Source organism: Plasmodium malariae (genome assembly GCF_900090045.1).
Source record: "Plasmodium malariae genome assembly, chromosome: 11".
NCBI lineage: Eukaryota > Apicomplexa > Aconoidasida > Haemosporida > Plasmodiidae > Plasmodium > Plasmodium malariae.
In genome coordinates, this window is record NC_041785.1 from 2,467,619 (window position 1) to 2,495,584 (window position 27,966).

At 28.6% G+C, this 27,966-nt stretch overlaps 5 protein-coding genes across 5 annotated transcripts; 3 read left to right on the plus strand and 2 right to left on the minus strand.

Moving 5' to 3' along the window:
- Positions 1–1,479: 1,479 nt before the first annotated feature.
- PmUG01_11059200 (conserved Plasmodium protein, unknown function) lies at positions 1,480–11,053 on the plus strand (the record flags this gene model as incomplete). Its single annotated transcript, XM_029006270.1, has 3 exons — positions 1,480–3,825; positions 4,201–10,524; positions 10,904–11,053. 3 exons carry the CDS (start codon positions 1,480–1,482, stop codon positions 11,051–11,053), a joined length of 8,820 nt encoding a protein of 2,939 aa, XP_028862776.1.
- Positions 11,054–12,167: 1,114 nt separating this feature from the next.
- CAX (cation/H+ antiporter, putative) lies at positions 12,168–13,496 on the minus strand (the record flags this gene model as incomplete). Its single annotated transcript, XM_029006271.1, has 1 exon — positions 12,168–13,496. One exon carries the CDS (start codon positions 13,494–13,496, stop codon positions 12,168–12,170), a length of 1,329 nt encoding a protein of 442 aa, XP_028862777.1.
- Positions 13,497–17,906: 4,410 nt separating this feature from the next.
- TEX1 (trophozoite exported protein 1, putative) lies at positions 17,907–21,710 on the plus strand (the record flags this gene model as incomplete). Its single annotated transcript, XM_029006272.1, has 1 exon — positions 17,907–21,710. The coding sequence occupies one exon, from the start codon at positions 17,907–17,909 to the stop codon at positions 21,708–21,710; it is 3,804 nt and encodes a 1,267-aa protein (XP_028862778.1).
- A 2,149-nt stretch (positions 21,711–23,859) lies between these two features.
- On the plus strand, positions 23,860–25,665 carry DHODH (dihydroorotate dehydrogenase, putative; the record flags this gene model as incomplete). The annotated part of the gene is made up of 1 exon (XM_029006273.1): positions 23,860–25,665. One exon carries the CDS (start codon positions 23,860–23,862, stop codon positions 25,663–25,665), a length of 1,806 nt encoding a protein of 601 aa, XP_028862779.1.
- Positions 25,666–26,511: 846 nt separating this feature from the next.
- Positions 26,512–27,966, minus strand: PmUG01_11059600 (mitochondrial chaperone BCS1, putative; the record flags this gene model as incomplete). Its single annotated transcript, XM_029006274.1, has 1 exon — positions 26,512–27,966. One exon carries the CDS (start codon positions 27,964–27,966, stop codon positions 26,512–26,514), a length of 1,455 nt encoding a protein of 484 aa, XP_028862780.1.

Below are 27,966 nucleotides of genomic sequence, written 5' to 3' on the forward strand. Positions count from 1 at the left end.
TTATATATTTAATTTAAAACAAAATTGTCTATATTATTATTTAGAGTAAGGTATTTTTTTTTTTTTTTTTTTTTTTTTTTTTTTTACTAATGAGAGAAATATTACTCATTTGTATTTCCTCTTAAAAAAAAAAAAAATTATGATTTTATATTTTTTCGCTTTAAATAATAAAATTAATAGCCTATAATTTTGCATTTAAGTCTTAAATTTTGCTTGTGAATTTTCCACTTCTTAACGTACCAAGAATTATGAGAACGTGAGGATGACACATGCTTGAATGTGTACCATGTGCATGTGTATATTTATTTTATTTTCCACGGTATGTACATATATATATATATATATATTTATATATATATATATATATATATATATATATTTGTATATATATTCATATAATTAATGCATATGAATGGTAATTTTTATGTATTATGTGTTTTCTCCTTTCGTAAGCAATGACTTTTTTTTTTTTTTTTTTTTTTTTTTCCATCCCTTTAGTCTTATAGCTACGTTTTAATTTGGTACATACGTACATATGTGCATAAGTGTATATGTACACATATCTCCATGTACATATATTTTTTTATTTGCTATTCATCTGAGGTACTCTCACCTTTTTACCTTTTTTTTTTTTTTTTTTCAATTGCAAATTATTTGTTTTACAATTTTTAAGAAGCAATTGTATATTTGCACCATTTGAAAGCACATAATAAAATTATTTTAGTATATATGAGTCAACTTTTTATAATTTTTCGACAGTAAAAGCAATGAAGTGTGTAATGAATAGTAAGAAATGAGTAGTGAATAGTGTATACTATGCCTTGTGTAACGTCTGTTCTCCATTGTTCATAAAAATACTCTCATTTGAAATAGTAATTTCTCATTGGGGGTAGTGACAATACCCCTACATACACAAAACATACGTTAATATATGTCTACCCACTTGTTCACATCCGACTGTATATTCATGGCCCGGCTTCTTTTTCCTTTTTGCGTGAATGCACCCAGAAATATGCTTTTTCATTTGCACAAGAAAAAGCATAAAAGGAGGTAAAAAAAAAAAAAAAATAATAAAAACGATAAAAAAAAGAGGAGAAAAAATGATTCAAAAGAGAAGAAAAAATGATTCAAAAGAGGAGAAAAAATGATTCAAAAGAGGAGAAAAAATGATTCAAAAGAGGAGAAAAAATAATTCAAAAGAGAAGAAAAAATAATTCAAAAGAGAAGAAAAAATGATTCAAAAGAGGAGAAAAAATGATTCAAAAGAGAAGAAAAAATGATAAAAAGAGAAAAACATAATTGTAAGTGTTGATAAGGCAAAAAACGATATATTGCAGGAGGATGAAATTTGTCCTTTTTTTCCTGCATGTGTGTAGACACAATACATAACTGCTTATATTTTATATTTTTATTTTTTTTCTTTTTTTAATAAAGAACCATAATTGAAGATTTATATTTTCTCTAATTGATGAAAGGAATATGGATAAAGAGGAATTTTATGTTAAGTATAAAGAGTACTATGGGGATGATATATGCAACATACCAAGTTTGTTAGAGGGTCAGGGAATAGAACTGTATGATCTGTATTTGAGTGTACAAAATCATGGAGGGTATTCGTGTGTAAGTAGAAATGCTAAGTGGTTAAAGATAGCAAAAGAATTTTCACTTATAAATAAAGAAAAAAATATAAAATTAATTGAAATAAAAAATATTAAAGAATATTATTTAAATTATTTAAGAGAGTTTGAACGAATACATGAGAATATTAAAAAAGGAAAAGTTGTAACAAAGAAACATAGGACATGTGCAACGACAAATAGCTTGGGGGTAAAAGATAAAAAAAAGGTAACTACAAGTAGAAGTAGTATGAAAAAAGGGAAGCAAGAGGAGAAGAACAATTTTAATGTTATACATGTTACTTCTTTTTCGAATAATAGCAAAGTTTTAACAAAGGGAGTAGATGGATTAATAAATGATACATCCCTCGTAGACTCTGTCGGAGGTACATATAACGCCAATTGTTGTGCTGCTCAAAATTCCAACAAGTTTAGTAGTAACACTTCTACTACTACTGCTGCTGCTGCTACTACAAGCAATAACAGAATTAGATATGTGAAGGAAAATAAGCGGAGTAGCAAAAGTGATTACGTAAATGGCAGTTTATTAACCAGAGAAAGTAGCGGCAATCATCGCATTAAAAGCGTTAGGAATGATCGTACCAACAATGAAAGTAATTCAATGAACAAAGGTAAGTCTAGCAATAAGAGGGGGAACAATGCTAAGAAAAGCAGTAAGAGAGTGAGCAACAATTGCAATGTTAGCAAAAGTAATTATGTTATTAGTCGTACCAACAATGGGCATACAGGAAATGGACATACGAGCGCTATCAATAATTCTATTAACATTATAAATGACGTGGCCAACCACTCTGGCTCTTTGTATGATAGTAATAGCAATTACGCTAGTTATACTCCTTACCCATCTTACCCGTCTTACGTTAACACGTTTGCAAATAACAGTTACGTAAGCAATAACTACGCGTATAGTACAAAGTGCACGAATTGGACGAACTGCACTAATTGGAAGAATTGCACGAATTACGTATATCCAGACAGCGCTTCTAGCAACATCATCACAGGTAGTACTCCTCTAAACAACCCCTTTTTTAATTATTCTAGTATCAATTTGTATGGTAGTAATTTCTCTACTTCTAATATGGGGGGTATTGTTTACTCGAGTACTAATTACTTGGGTGGTAACTATCATATGAATAACTTTATGGGTGGAAATTACTATAATAGCTCCCTATTAAATAATAGTAATAACAGAGGAATTTATGATAACAGTGGTAGTAGCATTGGTGGTAATAATAATAATTGCTACATTGGTAGTAATAGTAGTAGTTCTCCTAACTTGTACAACAGTTACGTTAATGCAAACTACTTTTATGGTAATGATGTGCATGGGGCGCAGACTAGTAGCAACAGATGGGGCCGTCTCTTGAGTAATAGTAACAGTTCTACTTGTAACATTAGTAGCGGCATTAGTAGCGGCATTAGTAGTGGTATTAGTAGTGGTATTAGTAGTGGTATTAATAGTGGTATTAATAATGGTATTAATAGTGGTATTAATAGTGGTATTAATAGTGGTATTAATAGTAGTATTAATAGTAGCATTAATACTGGTTTTAATAGTAGCATTAATACTGGTTTTAATACTGTATACGGCCTGAAGGCACCGAGAAGGAGTAATGCACCCATGAATGGTGAGAACAAAATCGAAGCTAAGAAATGCGTAGACATCTATAGGTTATTATTAGGTTTGTATAACAGAAAAGAAAAAATAGCTGATTTTATCTTCTGCCTCAATTTACTTTATAATATATCAAGAATGACAGATGTAGTATCTGTAAAACAAATTAATATTATTATATGTATCCTTTTAAATATGCTAGATGATATTATAAAATTATTTTATGATACCTTTAATACAAAGAAGAGGTCCATAAATATTATGATGGACTGCTTCTCAAACTGTTTAATAAATAATGAAAGAAGCAAAAGAAGTGATAGAAGCAAAACTAATGAAATTAATAAAACTACTGAAATTAATAAAACTACTGAAATTAATAAAACTACTGAAATTAATAAAACTAATGAAAATAATAAGACTAATAACACTTATAAGCATCATTATTATTATGAATACAATGAGGGGGATACAGGAATTATTCACCCGAAATGTGAGAAAGGAAATAAGGATGTTATACATGTTGGGCTTATGAACACTGAGGAAGGGGGCATATACCCACTTCAAAAAAATCAAGTAAGGGGAATATAAAACAGATGAAAAGAAAAGAAAAGAAAAGCAAAGAGAAGATACAACGTTTCACTTTGATGAAAAATTGACAGAGATCTTAAGCAATTTAAGTTAACTTATTTATACAAATAAAGGCAAAGAGGGGGGTTTAATAGCTGTTGGAGTGGTGAACAGTGCAGAAGTTTATATTCTCTTCCCATTTTTTCTGCTCTGTTACATCTCATATTTTCTGTTCTTTTATCTTCTCATCTTCTCCGTTCTTTTCTCCTTTTTTTTTGTTTTTTTCCTTTTCTTCTCACCCCCCCCCTGTAGTCAACCAGTCTAAAGTGTCCATATCTTTGCTTCATTTTTTTTTTTTTTTTTTTTTTTCCTCATTATCAGGAAGATTACAGTGCTTACAACTTAGGATGTCAAGACAAGAATGCAACGGACATTGATTGTAAAAGTAACGTAAGCGGATATAAGAAAGATAATATAATGAGAATATTTTTAAATAAAGGAGTAAAAGTAAATTTAAAGGATATCATGCGCTTGTACTTATCATATAGTACATATTGTAGGAGAAAAAAAAAAAAAATTAACAGAATGAAATATTTAAGTACACAAAATGAAGGGGAGGGTATAAAGAGGAAAGAAGGACGAGATGTTAAAAAAAGAATTGATGAGTGTAAAAGGAATGTAGTTAATTCTTCAAATTCGGATTATTCGAACAGTGGAAAGAGAGCACACAGTATGAACAGTGTTAGCAGTGTAAACAGCATAAATAGCGTAAACAGTGTAAACAGCATAAACAGCATAAACAGCATAAACAGCGCTGATATAGAGAACCTGGCGGAGGGGAGAAGGAAGGGAAAAGGGAAAAAATATTGGTTTAATTTTTGTGGAACAAAAAAAGAAATAAATGAATTTTTAACAGAAAAAAGTTGTATTGATTTCATTTTTCTCATTTTATATATCATTAATAATTTATTTTTAAATGATAAATATAGTTTATATTTTTCTAATATTAAAATATATTACAAGAGAAAGAACGAGAAAAAAGGGCAAAGTTGCAAAAACTTGGATATATCGAACCCAAAGAGCAGTAGTAAGATCTTTTTTAAAAAAAATAAAGATGGTCCCATAAACGATGTAATTAATTTTTCGTGTAATAATTTGGAGGGAAAGGGAAAAAGGTACTACGGGGATGGGGATAGAGATGAAAATATGAATGTCAATAGAGATGACAATGACTGGAATGGAGGTGTTGATAAAAGCTCTTCTAGAGGAGCAGAAGAAGAAGACGAAGTGTTAATGGATGACCTTTCCATTAATAGTGCGGAAAATTCCTTCTCATCTTCGTCGTCATCATCAATTGACAGCATGTACAGTTACAAAAGTGTAAAATCAGACGAACTGCAGATAAAGAGAGATGTAACCAGATTAAATGCAAAACTGTTGAATGATAAAAAAAAAAAAAAAGAGCAAGAAAAAGGGGCATTAAAAGGAGAAGATGAAGAAGGAAACGAAGCAGGTGAAGAAGGAAACGAAGCAGGTGAAGAAGGAAACAAAGCAGGTGAAGAAGGAAACGAAGCAGGTGAAGAAGGAAACAAAGCAGGTGAAGAAGGAAAAGAAGATAAAGAAGGAAAGGAAGATGAAGAAGGAAACAAAGCAGGTGAAGAAGGAAAAGAAGATAAAGAAGGAAAGGAAGATGAAGAAGGGAAACAAAATGGAGAGTTAAACAAGACCAATTGCAATGAAAAAATGAAAAATAAGTATATTTCCCCCAATTCGAGCTTCATTAATACTAATGCTAATGAAGAAGAGAACTGTTTTTCTAAAAGTGACAGCATTATATCAAATAGAAGTAATAATACAAATTTGAGTTTTCATAATAATGAATTGAATTCCACCACTGATAGTAATATTCTTCCTCGTGTTAGTTGTCTCATGCATAAAAATTTGCATTTGTGCAAGTTAAGTGATTGTTCATGTCGATTAAAAAATAGCAATAACAACATGAACACTGTCATAAGCGATGAAGTAGTAAATGGAATGGATGCCATGTGTAGCCGTATGAGTAGCGGACCATATAACAGCACAAAGAAAACTGTTAATAACGACATTAATAACTCCTTTAATAATAATGGTTATTCGAATTATTTCCATAATTTGTATAATTTTCCTAATTCCCCTAATTGTCCTACTGCTTTTAGCAGCAACTGCTTTGTTAATAATTTGGGGGGGACACCCATTAGCTGCACAAATTTAAAGAATAATCTGAACAGTCATAATATAGATGTTATTTATAATAATAATAATAATAATAATAATAATAATAATAATAATAATAATAAGGAAAATATTTGTGATCCTTACAACACTAACATCATTTTTAGTGACTACAATATGTGCACAGATGAAAAGGAAATTGCTGATGGGATGTCAAGGGACCTAACCACAGAAAATGAAAAAATAAAAAAATATAAAAAAATAATAAAAATAATAGCAGATGATGGAACATATATGGATAAAGAGCATGCAAATAATAGCAGCAACGAGGATAAAATAGAAGAAAACGATGAGGGTAAGTCTCAATTTGTGAAGGTGAAATGTGAGGGAGCAAGTCAGGAGATAGGTAGTGACAACAAAAATAGCTCAAGTAGTGGCAATAATCATCATGATGGCGGTAGAAGTGGAAGTAGTAATAATGTTAGCAGTGGAAATGGAAGTTGTAATAATGTTAGCAGTGGAAATGGAAGTTGTAATAATGTTAGCGGTGGAAATGGAAGTTGTAATAATGTTAGCGGTGGAAATGGAAGTTGTAATAATGTTAGCGGTGGAAATGGAAGTTGTAATAATGTTAGCAGTGGAAATGGAAGTTGTAATAATGTTAGCAGTGGAAATGGAAGTTGTAATAATGTTAGCGGTGGAAATGGAAGTTGTAATAATGTTAGCGGTGGAAATGGAAGTTGTAATAATGTTAGCGGTGGAAATGGAAGTTGTAATAATGTTAGCAGTGGAAATGGAAGTTGTAATAATGTTAGCGGTGGAAATGGAAGTTGTAATAATGTTAGCAGTGGAAATGGAAGTTGTAATAATGACGACATGCCCGAACGAGAAGAGGGAAAGAGGGAAAGAGAAATTGTGAATGATACGCACAGTTATTATGATAAAAAAATTGAAGAAAAAAGTAATGGTGGAGAAGAATCGAACCAAAAGTGTATCAACTCAAATAGTGAATATGAGAAAATTAAAGAAGTTAAATTTGAAAATGACGGAAAGAATGATACAACAAGTGGCAGTAGCAGTGGTAGTAGAAATAGTAGTAGAAGTAAACATGGAAGTAGGTTGTGTAATGATGACGCTACTGTAAAAGAATATACCAGTGGTAACTGTGAGTACAAAAACAATTTTACATGTACAAGAAATGATTATGAAAATTGTATGAATGATACCAAGTATTTCAGCAGGGATTCTTCTCCCTTATATGATAGAAGTAGTACAAGTAAAATAATTTCTTCTGATTTAAATAATAGTTACAGAATAGATCAAAATAATATGGACAGTAATGTAAATTATGACTATACATATTTAAATAATGATAAGGTTTTGTATAACAACTGGGGTGATAAGGATATGAATTCATCCATCATTCCGTTTAACATGAATAAGGATGATTTAACGAACTATTACTATTATAATTATTATTACTATTATAATCAGTATTATAACAATTATAATTATATGGAAAAAATGAATGGATATGGAAATAATTCCTTTTTGATGAACAACATGCTTGATATAGGAAATAATAGCATCTCATACTATAATAACAATAGTTATACTAACAAGAATTTAAATAAAGGCTACTGTGCTGATAGCTCCTTAGGTATGTGCTCCATAAATGGCAGTTATAATAAAGATGATGATCACTCCTCTATGTTAAAGAATTATGAAAATTATTTATATAATGTACCCCTTGATGAATGTGTACATAACATGTCAAATGTTGGTGATAACAGTAATAACGCTAGTAATAGTAGAGGAAGGAATAGCGATAATAGTAGACACAGTATTAGCGGCAATAATAATGGAAATAATGATTATAATAACTATGACTGTAATAATACACCCATTAGTAACAGCAACCATATGGATGGAAAGGCGAATGTTAAAAAGGAAGTAAGGAGTAATTGTAGACAAAGTATATACGATAGGAATTGTAAAAATAATGAGCATGATGAGAGCTCTAGTATAAGCAATGTTGATAAGAAATTTTATAACAAGATAAACAGGAATGATAATTATTATAACAGCGTGGAAAATTTTTCGAAAAATTTAAATTCATCAAATGGACATAATAACAAGGAAGAGGTTAGGAGAATATACAGAAACATAAAAAACAAAATGTATGAAGATATGAAAAAAATATTTGATCAGAAAAAAATAAAGGCAAATAAATACAAATTAATGCATTATTTGGATTTAAGCAAATTTATTAGTCTGTTTGAAACGATTTTTCTTAAAAATTTGGAAAATATTATATATCATGAAAAGGTTGTTGAGAATATTTACATGAACATGTTTATTTGTATTGATATATTAAACCATGAATTTGGAAAAAATATATCATTAAAATATGTCTTCTTTCCAATACATTTTTTGGAATATAATAAAAATAGATTTAAAACTGTTGTTCATTTTGATAATAACAACAAATTACTAGTAAAGACAAAACTTCTGAGTGTTAAAGAGAAAATAAGAAAAAAAAAAAAACTTAAAAAATATGAGCAGTATGGAAAAAAAGAAAAACCTTCACAAGTCAGGAAATTTAACAGTTTTGATATGTATGAAAATGGGAAAAAAAAATCGCCAGGAAGATTAAATAGCGATAACAGAAATGGTGTTAGTTGTATCCCGCTTATCAATTCATCGTATATGGAAAAGAATGCACATGAAGAATTGGAAAAAATAAAGAAAGAGGGGGGAGAATTGGAAAAATACATGAACGAGTTAGGAGATAATGTACAAAGAGGAAGTGAGAAATATAACTTGCAGGGAGAAAAAGGAAGTGAGTTGTGTGAAAGCGTAAATAACAATCAGAGAAATAGCACATTTGATGCAAACGAAAACAACAGCGGAAACAACAACAGGGGTGACCAAAAGAAAGAGAGTAATAAAAGGATTTACAAAAACAGTGGTAATGACGGGAGTACCAAATGTCCTGAACGTTCAGAAAAAAAAAACTCGAATGAAAGAAATGTACGTACAAAAAATGAAGTTAACGGGACTAAATATAGAAAAAAGATGAAAATTTTATTTTTAAAAATATTTCGAACGAGCAATAAGAAATATAATATATATAAAAAGATTGATTATGAATATTTGAAAGAAAATTATAATTATTATGAGACTTTTTATTGTAAGGAAAAAGAAAAGCAAAAAAAATTTATTATACTGGATTTACATGAAATAACAAAAAAAATTTTATTAAAAGTATACAAACGTGTCAGTAGCTACTTAAATATAGCAATTCTATCGTTAAATATATTAACTCGTATATTATATTTAATACCTAAAAAAATGATTCTTGTATCTTTTATTCCATGGGTATTAAATGAAATAACAAAAGTTAAATGTGTATATACCTATTTAAATGTTCCTTTATGTATTTTAAATTATAATGGATTTCTTTTTTTAGAAACATTAATGAAATTTATTACACAAATGATTCAAAATAATGTTATACCTATGCAATCTTATATGTTATCCTTTTTACGTTTATGTTCTTTTCCATTATATATATATTTATACTACGATATACCTCTTTCTCATACTCTTATTATAACTTCTCTGTCTGCTGTATATGAATTAGTTACTTATGATGCTAACTACTTAGCAACAGGAATTGCTAAGACAACTGCTAGGGAACTATATTCGTCACTACATTATAATAAAAGTAAAAGAGGTCATCTTTCAAATAATGAGAAAAAAAATAATACTATGATAAATATTTTTAAAAAACAAAAATGCAATAACCTTACTAGTTCAGAAAATTCTATAACGGAATCAGGTGGTATATCCAAATTGTGTAACAATAACATGTTGATAGATAACGAGAATGCAAATATAAAGGATAATGAATATGAAAAAAACAATTTTGAGAATAAATGTGATAAGGAAGAATCAGAAAGGAAAACTACGGAAGTGTTAACAGAAGAGAGAAAAAAGTTGTTAGATAACATATTTATAAAAACTCTTTTACTTTTTTTGAAAAAATCTATGTATTTTAAAAGTATATTTAACTGTGCTAATATAAATGAGAAAGAAGAACTAATGGTAGATAGTAAAAGAGTGCAACTCATTTTAAAAAATTGGAATATGAATAATGAAGAAGTAAAAAATGAAAAGGAGGAATTACATTTTTCAAATATAGAAAATAAGGTTTTTTACTTACATGATAATTTACTTCTATATGCAGTAGACAACTTAACAATTTCTAATAATGCTAAAGACATTAAAATGTGTGAAAATATAAGAAACCAATATATTAATCAGTATACTACAACAGATACTTTTCCCTATAACTTTATGATGCCAGAAAATTCGGAAATACAAAAGTTGAGCATTTATGCCCATTCCATAGTACCTATCCTTTTATTTTTATCTTCTCACCACCTCCTGTGGCAGTGTCTGGCACCGCACATCCCTATGCTTACCCATGTAAAAATGAATACATGCGCCTAAACCAGCAACTGTGTAAATGTGTACATATTCGAATGCGCTCAAGTGTAAATATGTGCTGTTGCTTAAATGCACATATGTAACGATGTTCATAATCTCACCATATTTTCCTCGTTCCAGTATATTCATAAAAATTAGTTTAATATGCTTACGTAGATGTTCACGTTATTATGTATTGTTTATGTTATACTGAGTATGTTTGACATTTACGTTTGCCTTATTTTCTTTTCGAAAAAAGAAAGAAAAAAAAAAAAAAAAAACCAAAGAGTACAGAAAGCCCAAGAGCGACAATGAAAGAGCCACTTATAATGCACACTTTTACGCACTACATTTTTCCCAATTTTATTTTACCTTATAGATGGTATTCATTCAGACGGATATCCGCTCATCCTTATCGGTAGTATTGAAAGAATATTATTTCCGGAATTATATGAAAGAGAAAAAAGGGGGGAAGAAATGCCATAAATATGTTGATGCCAAATTAGTGAAAGTTGAAAAAGTTAAGTGAAGGTATATTTTTTTTTTTTATGTACATTTTTTTCTCCTTTTTTTTTTGGTATATACTTAAAAGGAAAAGCTACTTTGATACGCAATGGCACCTTGGTATAATGCATGTCTGTTTGTTTATGGGTATGCGTATATAATATATATATATATATATATATATATATATATACTCAAACGCGGGTGTTCCTTTATTCGCCGCATGCTTGAGGAAAAACGAAACGTTCCTCTTTTTCTTTTTAATTTTAACTTTAAAACTCTCAAATAAGGATATGGTCAAATCTTCATATGACATAATATATTTAGAACAGAAATGGTGTGATATGAATGTTGTTCCATTGTTGTGCATAAAATGGCTTTTGTTAAAAATTGTAGTAAAAAAAAACAAAGCAAAAGAAAAGAAAATTAAACAAAACATTGAACCAGTATATATGAGCACAATCACATATGTATATATATATATATATATATATGAACATAAGTATGTGCATCCTACTTTTTCTACCAAGAAACAGAATGCTTCTATAAATCAATATAACATAATTAGGATGAAAAATTCAAAGTAGGGATATATATATGTTGCCATAAAAATGCAACTCTTCGCATAATAACGCAACAAATTTTGGAAAAAACAAAAAATATATGTGAAATACTCACGAATAATTATATATGTAAAAAAAAAGAAAAAAAAGAGAGATGGAAAATTATAAATGAGGTGAAAGGCAAAAAACATAAAAGAGATGCACTAAAATATATAGTAAAAATTGAAAATGTTCTTTAAAAAATACTCAATTTAACAAAGGAAAAAAGTAAAATATTAAAAATATTTAGATATCAAAAAAGAAGTGCATATGTGGACGTATATCTGTATATACATGGGCATATATATATGTGTGCATATGTGTGTGAACAAAAAAAATAAGATCAAATATATAAATTTAAAGAGATTATACTATTATAAATTTTTTTTTAAAAATAAAATAAACAGCTATATAATTTGTATATGTACAGGTTTTTTTTTTTTTTTTTTTTTTTTTTTTTGCACAAAAATTTGGCTAGCTAGTACATAACATTTATGGGGGATTTTTTTTTTTTTTTTTTTTCGAGCTGGTAAATATTTACGATGTATCAAACCAAAAAACAACACCAACGATAAGGTAAGCTGATATAAGTAAAACCCCCTCTAGCCAGTTACTTTCCCCGTCTTGTACAATGGCCATTGTAACAATAACAGAAATAACTAAAATAACACTGGATAAGGGGGAGAAGGCAAGAGTCATAGGTTTGTTTAATATCCACCCAAATAAAACAGTAACTGGGACAACAAAAAGAGCTATTTGTGCAGAGGATCCAACGGCTACACCCATGGTTAGATCAACTTTATTCTTAATTGCAACAGTAACTGCTGTTAAATGTTCTGTGGCGTTGCCAACTACAGGTAAAAGAATAACACCAATAAAATTTTCTGAAATGTTATAATATTTTATAACGGCTTCAATTGTGTTAATAAGATATTCCGAATGAACACTTACTAAAATTGTAATTAAAATTAAGAAAAGAGATCCAGCTATTATAGATAATTGAGGAATTTCTTCAGTCATTTCTTTGTCTTGAAACAGAGAGATGTGTGTGTATAACTGAAATAGTAAAAATAAGCAATAGGTTAAAAATATTAAAACAGCTGTTATTCTTGAAACTTTTAAAAGCACTTCAACATTATTATTAGTAGTACATGATGATACTGTTGGTATTGTTATAGCTAAACTGGAAAGTAGCAAAAGAGATGTACTACATGTTGCTCCCTTTTCATTAAATTTCTGTACATGGTGATATAACCCCCCTGCAAAGAAGGACATACCTAATACTAATAACAAATTGGATAAAATGCTTCCTAATAATGTACCTTGAACAACATTAATTAAACCTGCATTTAATGCTTGAATAGAAAATATCATTTCCATTAAATTTCCAAAAGTAGCATTTAATAAACCACCAATAATTTCACCTGTATGTAGAGCTAAATCTTCTGTTACATGACCCATTAATGCTGATAAGGGTATTAACGCCATGAAGTTGAAAAAAAAAATATATATATCTTTACATTTTATTAAATAACTTATTATACCTATAGGAACAAATATTAATAATATATTTAATTTTGTATGTAGCATATTAAATATTCCTATAATGTCACTTTTTCTTAGAGTATAAAAGGGGCCTCCTTCATTTAATTCATAATTTTCTTCTAGATTTTCATGCCCTAAATTATTTGGTGTTTTATTATTACATAATAATTGTAAATGTAAATTTTTATTTCTTATTAAATTTGTATCAGTTAAACCCGATGAACTACTTTTTATATTTTTTCCTGATGATACATTTTTATTTAATGGTTGTGAAATTGTACGTCTTACATAAGACGTCGCACGCACTCTTCCCATAACCATCTTTAATCTATTCGAAATGAAAAACGAAAAATAGCTTGGAAAAAAAAAAAAAAATTACAACGAGAAAAAGAAAATTAAAACTGGGAGGAAAATGGTAACACGACGAAGTCGCTAATTTTAATTGAGTAAAAAGGGGACAGACTCAATTGTGGTTTGCTATTGAAGGGATAGCGAAAGGATGGTATTGTAAATTTTATTGTACTAGGTAAGGATGAAATTTGTTATGTGAACGTGATGCAAGCTTAAGGCAAAAATTTATAAGGGAGTAAATAATGGTAGTAGGGAAAAAAGGCATGTCAACATTGTGTAGTGATGGGCTAAATATATGTAATGGGAGAAAAATAAAGGAAAACAAGAAAGGGATATTAAAAGGAGAAATAGAAAGGGGAAATAAAAAGGGGGAATAATAAAAGGAAATAAAGAGGGGAAATAATAAAAGGAAATAAAGAGGGGAAATAATAAAAGGAAATAAAGAGGGGAAATAATAAAAGGAAATAAAAAGGGGAAATAAAATGGGGGAATAATAAAAGGAAATAAAAAAAGGAAATAAAAATAAAATAAAAAATTGTACTGTTGTTAGTATGAAATTAGAGGAGCAAAAATGACATTCGTAAAAAAGAAAAAAATAAAAAAAAAATAAAAAAAAATAAAACAAAGCAAAACAAAGCAAAACAAAGCAAAACGAAACGAAAGTAAGGGGAAAAAAAAAAAAAAAGGCTTATTACCTCTTCATTTTTACAATCATAAACAACACAAGTGAGCTATTATTTATATATTCCTTGTGCTTAATAATTAAGGACTTGAAGACCCTTGAAATTTCTTATCCCTGCACATGATGGGAGTGTAAATTCTAATGTGCACAATTTATTCGCATAAGTCTTTCCCCCCCTCTGCTATGTGAGATACACATAAATGCACAATGCACATTTGACATTGAACATACATATAATACAATTAAGTAAATGTGGAATTAAGGTGAAATAAAAGTGAGGCAAAAATAAAATGAACAACAAAATTATCTTTTCATATCATACAAAACCGTTTTGTAATCCCAACTGCTCGTAAAAGCAAACATATATAAAAATTCATCAAAATTATATGATCTTAAAAAGTTTTTCATAAAGCGTTTTAACATAATAAACATTGTTACATGAAATAACTTGTGTTAAAAATAAATTTTCAAAATAGTGTTTTATCTCTTCTCACTCTTTTTTACTTAATCGCTAAACATTGCAAACGTTTTTCTAAACAGTTTGCCTATTGTAATAAGATATGACTTAGTGTATATTTTTTTTCTTCCAATTTAAGATCTATTCATAGGTTTTTATACTAATAAGTAGTACTTAAAAATATGGTATATTTTTAAAAATGTCCTATTAACCTCCTTTCACGGTTAAACAGGTAACGAAATATTATATATCGACTAAGTAAATTTCTTGTTATCATATTCAGAGGTTTGGGGCATGGTTTTAAGCTGAGTGCTTTTATTTACAAGGCCCATTTATTGCTTGTTCATGTGTAAATATATATTCATAAATATATGTAAACAAAAAAAAAAGAAAAATATATAATATACAGACACACGTACATATATATATATGTAATATATATGCACCTTAGAAGTATTTATTGAGGGTGCTGCAGATTTTAATTTTTTTGTGTATGTTTCTTTAAGTCTTATTGCATTATTGCGTTTGTGTATTATTGTACCACTGTCTCACCTTTTTTTTTTTTTCTTTACACCTTCGCTATAATTTTTGTTTTCAAAAATATATTCATATAATTTACAATTAAAATCAAAGTGGATCAAAATTGCAATCCCGAAAAAATGATTATGAAAATAAGAATGTTGATAAAACGTATGTGCACCTAATATTTTTTCTTTTATTTTTAATTGTTGTTACAATTACGGATGAGATATATAATTCTTTTTTAAAAAAAACAAAGCTTCGAAGCAAGCATAATTTATATTTTTGCTTTAATTGCCCATTAATAATTGCCTTTTTTAAAATATATAAAAATTAAAAAGGAACATGGAAAAAAAAAAAAAAAAGAAAGGAGAAAAGAATAAGAGTAGCAATAAGAATAACAATAACGATGAAATATAACAATAAGATATTACGATAAAATATAACGGAATGATAAAAAAAAAAAAAAAAAAAAATTTTAATTCTACAGATACATGTAAATATACGAAAAATAAGTTTAAACATACACATATGATAATTACATCAAACGGGAGCTATATAAAAGTGCAAAATTCAAATGTTTTTATTACTGATACTGAAAAAAAAAAAAAAAAAAAGATCTTTAACAAAAATATTGCAACCTTACAACTAATTTTGTTGAATACACGGAGTACAAAAAAAAAAATAAAATAAAAATAAAATAAATGAATAAATAAATAAACATTCGAATTAATTTTATTATTTCTTGGCACTTATTTTGTGGCCTTTTTGGTGCTTTTATATATTTACCTCATTTTGTAATTTTTTTTATACCATTTGGAACATCTATAAAAAATGCTTACCTAAATGTAGCACAAGTTCTTAAAAATGTATTATATAAAATAATAATCCGAAAATAATTTACAGAAATGGTAAAGAAAAATATTCAATAGGCAAAAAAATTTAAAAAGAGGGGGAGTTGTTAATTTATATTTGCAAAGGTAAGAAAGAAATAATATTTATACGTGATATAGTTTAAATTAAGAAAAAAAAAATTAAGCAGTGTTTGGCAGTTAAGCAGTGTTTGGTAGTTAAGCAGTGATTGGTAGTTAAGCAGTGATTGGTAGTTAAGCAGTGATTGGTAGTTAAGCAGTGATTGGTAGTTAAGCAGTGATTGGTAGTTAAGCAGTGATTGGTAGTTAAGCAGTGATTGGTAGTTAAGCAGTGATTGGTAGTTAAGCAGTGATTGGTAGTTAAGCCAGTGTTTGGTAGTTAATCAGTGTTTGGCAGTTAAGCAAAATTAAACAAAATTAAGACACGTTAAGAGAAATATTAAAAATATTATGTAATATCAAAGTTGCTCAAATCATCCAATCAAAATACATTGTGAAGTGATGTTACTACGTTAGTATAAAATGGATGAAGGTGAAATTGATTGAAAAATATGATAATAATTAATATATTTATATATGATTGTAATTATCCAGGTCTTCTGAAAAAAAAAAAAAAAAAACTTAGAACGGTGGGAGTAGGTTTTCACATTTATATTTACTTGTTTACAATTATGTATAATATATATAGGTAAGTATATATCAGCATATATATATATATATACGTATGTATTTTATGTACTCTTAAGAAATAGATACAGTTCCTGCTTTATCATACGAAATATACTCTTTTTTTGTTTAACTTTGTTTGATTTCAAATTTTTATGTAATTTAGAAAGTTTTATTTTCTAAAATTGTAAATAATCGTAGTTTTGAGCAAATTAATGTATATATATATACCTAACAGTATGCTGAACGTATGTTATTTGTTTTACTAAATTTTGTATTTTTTTTTTTTTTTTTTTGTTTTTTGTACATGAACGAAATTGAGTTCAAAAAGATTGTTTCATACATATTTTATAACTCGAAATATTTATTTTTAATGTAAAAAAGAAAAGAAAAAGAAGAAAATAAAAAAAGTTGAGGTTATAATATTTACCATTTTTTTTTTCTTTGAAAAGTATAAAACCATTAAAAAATTTTTTATTTTCATTTCCTTTTTTTTTTTGATTTTGTTTTTAGAAGAGTTTATACATATTACTAGTATAATACCTGAGGATATGCATATATATATAAATATATGCATATGAATGTATACATATAATTTGTATACATATACTTTCATTTATTGATATACTTATATGTATACAAATGATATATATTTTACGCTTGAACAAATTTGCGTGTATTAAGGAATGCCCATTGATAGTATTTTTTAAAAATTATCACTTAAGCATTGTTGTATGAAGACTTATATATGTATGAATTTACAAATGGGCTTCTCTTTTTTTCTGCTCATTAAAAATGAGTTCCCGAAATTTAAATAATATTTTTATGAATGAATATGTTCAGAATGTACATATACATATAATTTGACGTATATGCATTTTTTTTTTTTTTTTTTTTTTTGATGTATACACATATATATATTACCATATACATATAGTTTCTTATGCCTTCATATTCAAGCAAGTATATTGAGTTTCGTGCATAGCTCATGTTGTCCTTTTTTTTTTTCCTTTTTTAATTTTTCTTGGTACTTGTTCGTATTTGCTCGTATTTGTTGGTAATTACTCGCATTTGCCCTTATTTGTTCTCATTTGTTCTTATTTCTTCATCATTCTTGTTCTTGTTGTTCGTCCAATTTGCACATTCGGTTTTTACCCTTTGTTAAATATTAATGAATCCAAAGGATGAATAATAGGAAAAGGAATAAATATGAAAAGAACGAATATATGTCATTACCCTTAGAAAAAACTGATTTACTTATTGAAAACATACATAATTTAAAAAACTGTTTAAATTCATATAGAAAAGAATTACAAGAAAAGAATAAATATATTAATGATGTCAAATTACGTTTGAGTTTTTATGAATGTCTTTTTAGAAACGTTAACATAGTATGGAAAATTTTTAATAGCGATTTGTTGGCTTTGATAAAAGGAAATATAGAAGCTAAGGAAAATGAGGCACATAACACAGGAAGACAAAAGGAGAAAGAAAATGGACGCGATGAGCGCTGCGAGTTAGATCTAGATGACAATGGAAATGATAAGAGCAAATGTAGTGATAAGCATAACCACGATGATGATTACAGTAACAGTGATGACTACAATTACTATGATAATGATGATATTTGTGATTGGGGAAATAATTTGGCCCAGTCCCCATATTATAACATAGACAACTTTCAAGAGCTATTTTTAAAATATGTGAGCATAAATAGTACGGAAAATGATGAAGATGATGTACATTTTTTAAAATCCATATCTAGAGAGGAAGAGGAAGAAGAAGAGAGACAAACGATGATAGTTAATAGAAAGAAAAGAATTAAACTTAATAGTGATCATCTAGTAAACGAGAGAAAGTTCATTAAAAGTGAAAACGTTAAGGGGAGCATTGAAAAGACCGAGTTGTACAACAAATGTGTTAATAGCACTAGGAAGGACAAGGAAAAGAAGAGCGGAAAGATGCCACAGCAGGGAACCGTAAAAAAGGAGCAAAAATGGGGAGAAGAAATAAAAGAAGAGCATGAGGAAAGAGAAATTAAGGCTTATCGTGGTGAGGGAGAAATAAAGGTATACGGAGATAAGGGCGAGAAGTACACAAAAGATACTGTCAGGGGAGATAAGTTAATTCACGTAAAAAAAGAAAATCTGGGTGAAGAGGAGGAAGAAGGAGGAACAGAAAAAGGAGGAGACGAAGAAGGAGAAACAGAAAAAGGAGGAGACAAAGAAGGAGAAAACAAAGGAGAGAAGGAAAAGGAAAAAAACAAAGAGCGCAAAAAAAATGATTATAATAAAGTATCAGATAAAAATACAATGAATAAGGGTAGAAGGGGAAGTGTAGGTAGTACTAATGACAGAAATAGTGAGAAGAAGATTCATTTAAGTTCACAGGAAAAAATAAATTTTGAATGCGGTGTTGCTACAACATCTAGTTCTGCTACTGCTGCTACAGATGGAGTAACATCCCCCCCATCGGATCGTTTAAGTAGGAAAGTTGTAAGTGGAAAAAATCACAGTAGTAGAGGTAAATATGAAGGTAAGGATGATAAAGAAAAAGATGAAGATAAATTTGAGGATAGAGATGAGGACAAAGATGAAGGTAAAAATGAGGACATTGATGGGGGCATAGATGAAGACATGGATGTGGATAAAACCGATAAAGTTATTAGGAAGGCGAAGGGGAAAAGAGAAAAATGCGATCATCATGTAGATGATGATATGACCATACATAATAATAGTAAAAACAATTTTGAAGATAGATTACAAACAAGTTTTTTAAAAAATATGAAAAGAACCTTAGGATTTTTAAATAAACTTATGGAGGTAAAAAACATTGACGTGAAATATAATATAGAGCATGAGAGAAAAATAAATTACGAAAAAAGTGTTTATTATGAGAAGTATATGGAGGAAAAGAAAAAGAGAAATGAATTACAAAATAATTATGATATATTAAAAGTAGAAGTGGATAGATTAGAAAAGAAAAAGGCTTCTTTACTGTTTAAGGTATACAATGAGAATATTTGTAAAAATATTATAGAAGAGGGTAAAATTAATAATTTAGAGGATACAATAAATAGCGATTTTAATGTTGAAAATGTTGATAATTTTGAAGAGAAAAATAAAATTACTTGTATTAATTGTGGTTATAGCAATTTTTTGGATAAGGATATTTGTAAAAACGTAAATGCAGATATAGTAGTTATAGGAGGAACAGGAAAGGGGGGCGAAAACATAAACCGCAGGAGCAACACAAGCGGAGGAATTGACGATAGCCGCTACTATAAGAGCGATTCTAAAGTCCTTTTCAATTTTGAGAAAATAATAACAAGAGATAAGATAATTAATAGTGAGCCTTTCAAAAATTTAATAAATGAATCGAGCGAAATCCATAAGATATTAAAAGCCAAGGAAAATGAAATATTGCTTTTAAAAAAAGAAATTATAAAAATGGAGAGGATCCAAGATGAAGAGTATGAAAGTTTATTGACGGATACAATAAATAATAAAAAAGATTTGACAAAGAAAATAAAAGATTTAGAAATAGATATAGTAACATATAAATTAGACAAAGAGAAAATGAAGAACAAAGTTGATATACAGGAATATGAAATAAGTGTATTAAAAAGTATAGAAAAAAATCAAAGCATGCAATTACAACAAAAAGAGAATGAAATTATGAAAATGAAGGTACAGCTAGATAGGCTAAAAATAAGTGAAAATAATTTAAAGCAGAAACTTGAACTCTTAGAAGGGGAAAAAGATCGCTTATTCGGTTATGCGGTAGATGGTATTATTCAGGGGGAGGGAATACAAAATAATCAGTTCGTTTCCAATGGTAAACAAAGTGGATGCTTGGACTCGTTCGAACAGAGAAGCTGCATGGGTGCCATCGAGTCTGTGATGAAGAAGGGAAGTGTAATACCCGTCAGTGAAAAGTTACATGAGGAAAGCAGATTAGGGGAATGCACTCATAACAGTGCTATTGAAAAAAATGTAGACAAAGAAGAGGGAAGGGAGATCATCCCTTTACAGTTTGAGAAGAATGGCGAGGAGTGCAAACTCTTAGGGGTTGAGGTGAATGGAGAAGTGGATGCAATTACATTAAACAAAAGGACTGAAACGATTGAGGTTAGTGAAAGAAACGATATTCATATTGATATATCTAAGTATCGTGAACTGGTACAGGAAAACACTAATTTAAGGCGTAATTTAGAAAAAAAAAAAAATGTAGAAAATGAGCTGTCGAGTCTAAGAAAGAATTACGATGCAATGAGTGAAGAAATTGAAGAGATTACAAAAGAATTTGAAAAGAAGCAAGAACAAATTGACGAAATGATTGTTCAAATAAAAAACAAAGAATTAGAATCGTTAGAAAAACATAGTAACATGATGAATAAAGTATATATAGAAGAAAATTTAAAACAGCTTGAAAATAGTTATCAAGAAAAGATGTTATGCATAAATAGGATTTATGAAAAATATGAAAATTTTGTTAATTTTTATTTAACTTTATTTTATCATGCTAGAAAAAGTGCTATAATTGCTGATAGTGCAAGGGAAGAACAAATGGGTGTTTTTGTCAAGTTAAAAGAAAAATATGAATTTGTATTTCAACAAAAAAATGAAGTAAATGATCTTTTAAAAAAAGTTTATAGTTGTAATAAAAAATTAATTGATCAATGTAATAATCTGTATAAGGAAAATCAAAATCTTCAGCACACATTATTATATAACCAGAGAAATGTAACAAAAGACGGTCCTTCGAAAGAAGACAGACATATATTAGTAGAAGAAAATAATGAATTGCGTAGAAGACTAATATGTAGTGTGTGCATGGAAAATTTTAGAAATTATGTTATCATAAAGTGCGGTCATATATATTGCGAGAATTGTATATTTAGTAATTTAAAAACGAGAAATAGGAAATGTCCGCAGTGTAAAATACCTTTCGATAAAAAGGATTTGCAAAAAATTTTTCTCGATTGACCTGGAGCGGCTGGTACCTCGGGGGTGCAGTGGTAATATATGTACATCGTCTAGGAGATGGACCTTTTTTATTTTATTTTATTATTTTTTTTTTTATACTGTGTAATTCCAGCACATTTTGCTCGCGCGTCTATATTTACACGTGTAATAAATTTGTATGAGTTTATGCGTATTATGTATATGTATAGTTATATACGGGTATATATATATATATATATATATATATGTACTCGAATATCTTATTTATGTACACACGTATATGCCTACTAACTTAAAAATTTTTTTTTTTTTTTTTTTTTATGCGAACATACTCCTCAAATTAATAATTTTCCCTTTCGTAATATGTAATTTAAACTTTTATTTTATTTTATTTTATTTTGTTTTATTTTGTTTTATTTTGTTTTATTTTGTTTTATTTTGTTTTATTTTATTTTATTTATTTTTTTTTTTTAAAGCTCCTTTATTATATTTAATTTAAACACTTTTTTTATTCGTTCAGATTTTTCCCAGTTATACCCGTATTTATTTATTTATATAATAATTTCCTTATTTATTCATTTAATTGTATCCTTATTTATTTATGATCTACAGTATCGTTTGTGAATTGGTAAATTTAATAGATTACTTTTTTTTTTTTAAATTTAAATGAATAAATAAATTAGTACTCAACTTACGCAAGCATCTGGGGTATGCATAAACACACATATATATATATATATATATATATATGTATGTACGTAACTGCTTACACGTGTATGTGTGTATGTATATATTTTATCTACGTATGTACAAGTTTTTAGTTTCGTAGTTAATGAGATGGACCTTACGGAAGTGCTTTCACATTTCCAATAATGTCGCTTTCGTTTATTTGATTACATAAAAACACGTATACAAACATACATATAGGTATGTACAAGTATATATACTTATCTATCTATCTATCTATCTATCTATCTATCTATCTATATATATATATATATATATGTAGATGTAGATAAGTATATATTTTGGAGGCGTTCATTTATTTTCTTACCCTTCACGCACCTTCATTCACGAATAGCTAACTTTGTTATGATTGAAGGAAGTTAGCTTTATTAACACTGAAGTGATATGCTCAGTATATTGAGTACGTCCATATGCTCATGAGATATGCAAACATACATATATTCATATGCATGGATGAATGTACCTATCAATGTACGTACGTATATATGTAAGCGTTCTTAAAAATAGAGCCTGCATAAACGTTTCAAAAATTAAAGAAAAAAGTATAGCACAGCTATATGTCCAAATAAAGAATACTTGAAATAAAGTGCAGACAGAATTTCATGTACAGTTTAGGAGGAGAAAAATTACAAAATGCTTTTTTTTTTTTATGAAACTTTAGTACTGTATATTGTTGATGTTATATGACCTTAATAACTTTAATATATCCCTTTAATTTGTTCTCTCATTTTGTTCCCACAGTTCGATACATCGGTTCTTTTTTTTAATATGACTTTTTAATTTTATTCTTGTATTTTTATTCCTTTAATATGAATATTTAATTTTATTCCTATATTTTTATTCCCTTGATATGACTTTTTAATTTTATTCCTATATTTTTATTCCTTTAATATGAATATTTAATTTTATTCCTATATTTTTATTCCCTTGATATGACTTTTTAATTTTATTCTTGTATTTTTATTCCTTTAATATGAATATTTAATTTTATTCCTATATTTTTATTCCCTTGATATGACTTTTTAATTTTATTCCTATATTTTTATTCCTTTAATATGAATATTTAATTTTATTCCTATATTTTTATTCCTTTAATTTTTTTTTTTTATTTGCTTTGTCGAAACTGAGTAGCGTAAACGAAATTTTCCCTCAGCGGATGATGAATTCGTTCTTTGCGTACTGTGAAGGAGGATCGTTTTAGGAAAACTACGGAAGCAATCAAAAAAAAAAAAAAAAAAAAAGTAAAAAATAGAAGTTTTAGTATACGTGTTAGTAGTTACTGTAGCAGTTGCAAGGGAATAGAACGAAGTGCTGTTCGAGTGCAGACATTATAGAGACCCCCTCTTGTGTCGAGATGAGCTACTGTTTCTGAGAATGCGTAAATAATTAAGCAATCCCGTGGTACATTCGAAAGATGATTGAAATGTTGAACAGTTGCATTGTTACTTTTAACAGAACTTTAAGGAAGAAGGAAAAGAGCTACTGTAAGATGATGCAAAATCGCTTATGTATTAGTAGACTAGTTGAATGTAAAATAAACAAATTTTACGAAATGTCGCTATGGAGAAAAAGCCTTATAGGGGTAAGCAGTGTGAGTAAGAAAAAGATGGTAAAAAGTTATAGCAATTTTCATGCGGATTTATTGTTATATGGGAAAAATAAAAAATATGAAACAATTTTTCCACTACAAGAACGATTACACGCATGCGCAGCATTACGCTTAAACGCACACTCACAAGCAGGCGTATACCCATGCTCATATGTATGTGTACATCTACATCCACCTCCACGCTCAAACCCCGTTACCCACTTCATTCCAAATTTGCGGGCTTTTTGTTCGATGCCCCACAATATTATAAAAAAGAATGAAGAGAGTGTGGGGAAAACAACTGATAACCCCAAGCAGTCACTAGAAGAGGAAATGAAACGTATCAAAGAAAAAATGAAAAGGGAACGAGTAAAACATAAGAAGGTTTTATTTTTTATTTTTAGTTGTATATTTGGCTTATATATGTATTTTGAATCATATAATCCAGAATTTTTTATGTACGATGTTTTTTTAAAATTTTGTTTAAAATATATAGATAGTGAGTTATGTCATGATCTATTTTTATTATTAGGAAAATTTAGATTATTACCGTATGATACAAGTAATGATAGTATATATGCATTATCAAATATAAAGGATTTAAATTTTATAAACCCGTTTGGAGTAGCAGCAGGGTTTGATAAAAATGGTGTAAGCATCGATTCGATATTAAAATTAGGTTTTTCATTTATAGAAATAGGTACAATGACACCTAAGCCTCAAAAAGGAAATGAAAAACCTAGAATATTTAGAGATAATGAGACAAAGAGTATAATAAATTCTTGTGGGTTTAATAATATAGGTTGTGATAAAATAACAACAAATTTAATTGAATTTAGAAAAAGACAAGAAAAGGATAAAATTCTAAGTAGACATATTGTTGGTGTAAGTATAGGGAAAAATAAAAATACAATTAATATTATAGATGATTTAAGTTATTGCATTAAGAAAATAGCTAGATACGCAGATTATATAGCAATAAATGTTAGCTCACCTAATACACCAGGATTGAGGGATAATCAAGAGTCTGCAAAATTAAAAAATATAATTCTGAGTGTACAGGGAGAAATAGATAAGTTGGAAAGGGGGGATAAAAACAGTGAAGTAGATACTGCACTATGCATAACTAACAGCATAAGTAACCACAATGATGAGAATAAGTTATGGATAAACACGACTAAAAGAAGACCACTTGTTTTTGTGAAATTATCTCCTGACTTAGAAGAAAATGATAGAAAGAAAATTGCGCAAGTATTACTAGAAACTGATATTGATGGTATGATAATCTCTAATACTACTATAAAAAATTTTAACATAAAAAGTTTTGAAAATAAGAAAGGGGGCGTTAGTGGACAAAAACTAAAAGATATATCAACAAATTTGATAGCAGAAATGTATAATTATACGAATAAAAAAATCCCAATAATTGCATCTGGGGGTATATTTAGTGCGGAAGATGCCTTAGAAAAAATAGAAGCAGGTGCATCCGTTTGTCAGTTATACTCTTGTTTGGTTTTTAATGGAGTCAAAACTGCAGTTAAAATAAAGAGGGAGCTAAACAACTTGTTGTATCAGCGCGGGTATTACAACTTGGAGGAGGCCATAGGGAAAAGGCATAAAAGGGGGGACCAGCGCAACTGAGGAGTGCCGCGAACGCATACATGGGTGCATACATACATACATGCGCGCAAGCATAAATGTGTAAATCAGCATTTCCTAGCGAACGACATACGTATAACTCCTGACAGGTTGCCCTTCCTATCAAAACAGATTAGCTGGTCAGCATTCATCAGATATTTAGTATTTAATGAGTAGTGCCTAATATTTAGTATTTAATGTGTAATCTCTATTGTTTAATGTCTCATATTTAATAATTCATATTTAATAATTCATATTTAATACGTAATATTTAATAATTCATATTTAATACGTAATATTTAGTGTCTAATGTTTAATAATTAATTTTAATGTCTAATAACTACCATATGTTTCCCCCCCTTCTCAGATATATGTAAAAATTTAAATGCCAATTATTTTATTTAACATTCAAGCGTTCACTTCCCTTATGCGTGAATGTTTTTTTTTTTTTTTTTTTCCACAAAAGATGTTTACTATTTGGTCCCTTATCACAAATAAAGAATGCTTCTATATTTTAAATGCTAACTCCACTTTCCTGTGTATATATATATGAATATACGTATGATATATCTGCACATCGTTCCGACATTAGCTCTTCTTTCAACTCCTCCTCTAATAGTTGTGCTTTTTTTTTTTTTTTTTTTTGGTGGGGGTGGAGACTATATTTGGGGGATGTATAGTACCGTTCATAGAGGTTGCACAACTTAAGGGAATTAACTCGTAATTTTTTTTTTTTTTTTTTTTTTTTTTTGCAAGCTTCTTTGCTTTTTTCCTTCCCTTTACGCATTTTTAGCTCATTTTAACTCATTTTTATCGCTCTACAGCTTCGCTTCCCCGTTAAATTCCACTCTACTGTCCTTGCCTTTTGGCGTAGGAGACGACCCACTCGCGCGCATTTTGTATCGTTTTATGGGGGTCATGTTTCGAGAATAAAAAGAAGGACTGAATTTCGGCCATACTTAAATGAAAGTTTTGAAAAATTTTTGCAAATTCTTGAGCTAATTCTGTATGTTCAGGAAAAAAACGTAAAAACATTTTTTGATATTGATATGTCCCTGCATATGGAATAAGTATTTTTACATCTACTCTACCTGGTCTGATAAGAGTACTAGGAAGTCTATCTATATTATTTGTAGTCATGAAAATTATCCTTTCCTCTGTAGCTACCACTCCGTCTAGGGCATTTAGAAGTCCACTGTATGATACTCCTAACGTTCTAAGATTGTTATGGCTACCAAATGGGGAATTGGACAAATGGGCAGTTGATAAGGGGTTACTACTCGGTGTGCAGTTACTACTTAATGTTGATGTGGAACTATCTTTTGCCCCCCCATTATCCGAATTAAAAGCAGCGAGAAAAACAAAATCTATGTCTTCCAATATGAGCATAGTTTTTGGAGGAACATTTGCAAGTAAATGTATGAATCTGTCATCCGTTAGATATATATCATTAATGTTTATTGTACAAATGTTGAAGTCAAAGTACCCAGCCAAAGCACTTATAAGACTAGTTTTCCCACATCCTGGTGGGCCATGTAACAAGTAACATCTTCTATATGGTATACCTTTATCAATATACCAATTGCTTGAGTTAAGAAATGTATCTATATCATTAATTATGTATGTATCTAAGTGTTCAGGTAAAATAACTGATTTTATTGGCCTTTTATTTTTAGGGGTACCGAATGGTCTCCACTCATGTCCAAAGCTTTTATATAGTAATGTTTTTCCTTCTTCCTTTTTATCAATATATTTTTTAGCATCGTTTAAAATTTTTTCAAAAATATATTTTGACCAAATGAATGTACTTAATTTGACATTTTCAAATGGTAATGATCTATTCACTTCAGATATCATGTTTTTCTCTCTATTCCGTTCTACAAAAATTATATTATTTTCATAAACTAGTAAATGGTTACCTACACTTGGTAAAAAGGAAAAAATAGTATTCTTATTATTCTTCTCTTTAATTATCTGTGTTTTTAAACTTAAATGTCTACTTATTATTCCTTTCTTTACTATGTATTCCATTACCCAAAAATATGAAGCATCGTTAATAGTTATTTCTAAAGATGTGAACAAGTTTTTTTTAACTGCTTGATAAATTGAACTATTTAATCTGTTTGCTATTGTCACAAATGCACCTACTGATATTATTCCAACTCCTGCACTAAAATATTCGTTCTTTGTTATATTCTTAAAAATTGATTCAACAAAACCGCAATTTGCATCTACCACATTGCCCGCACTTCCTTGTTTTTCCGCGTTCAACTCGTAGCCCTTGTTCATCATCAACTTGTTCAT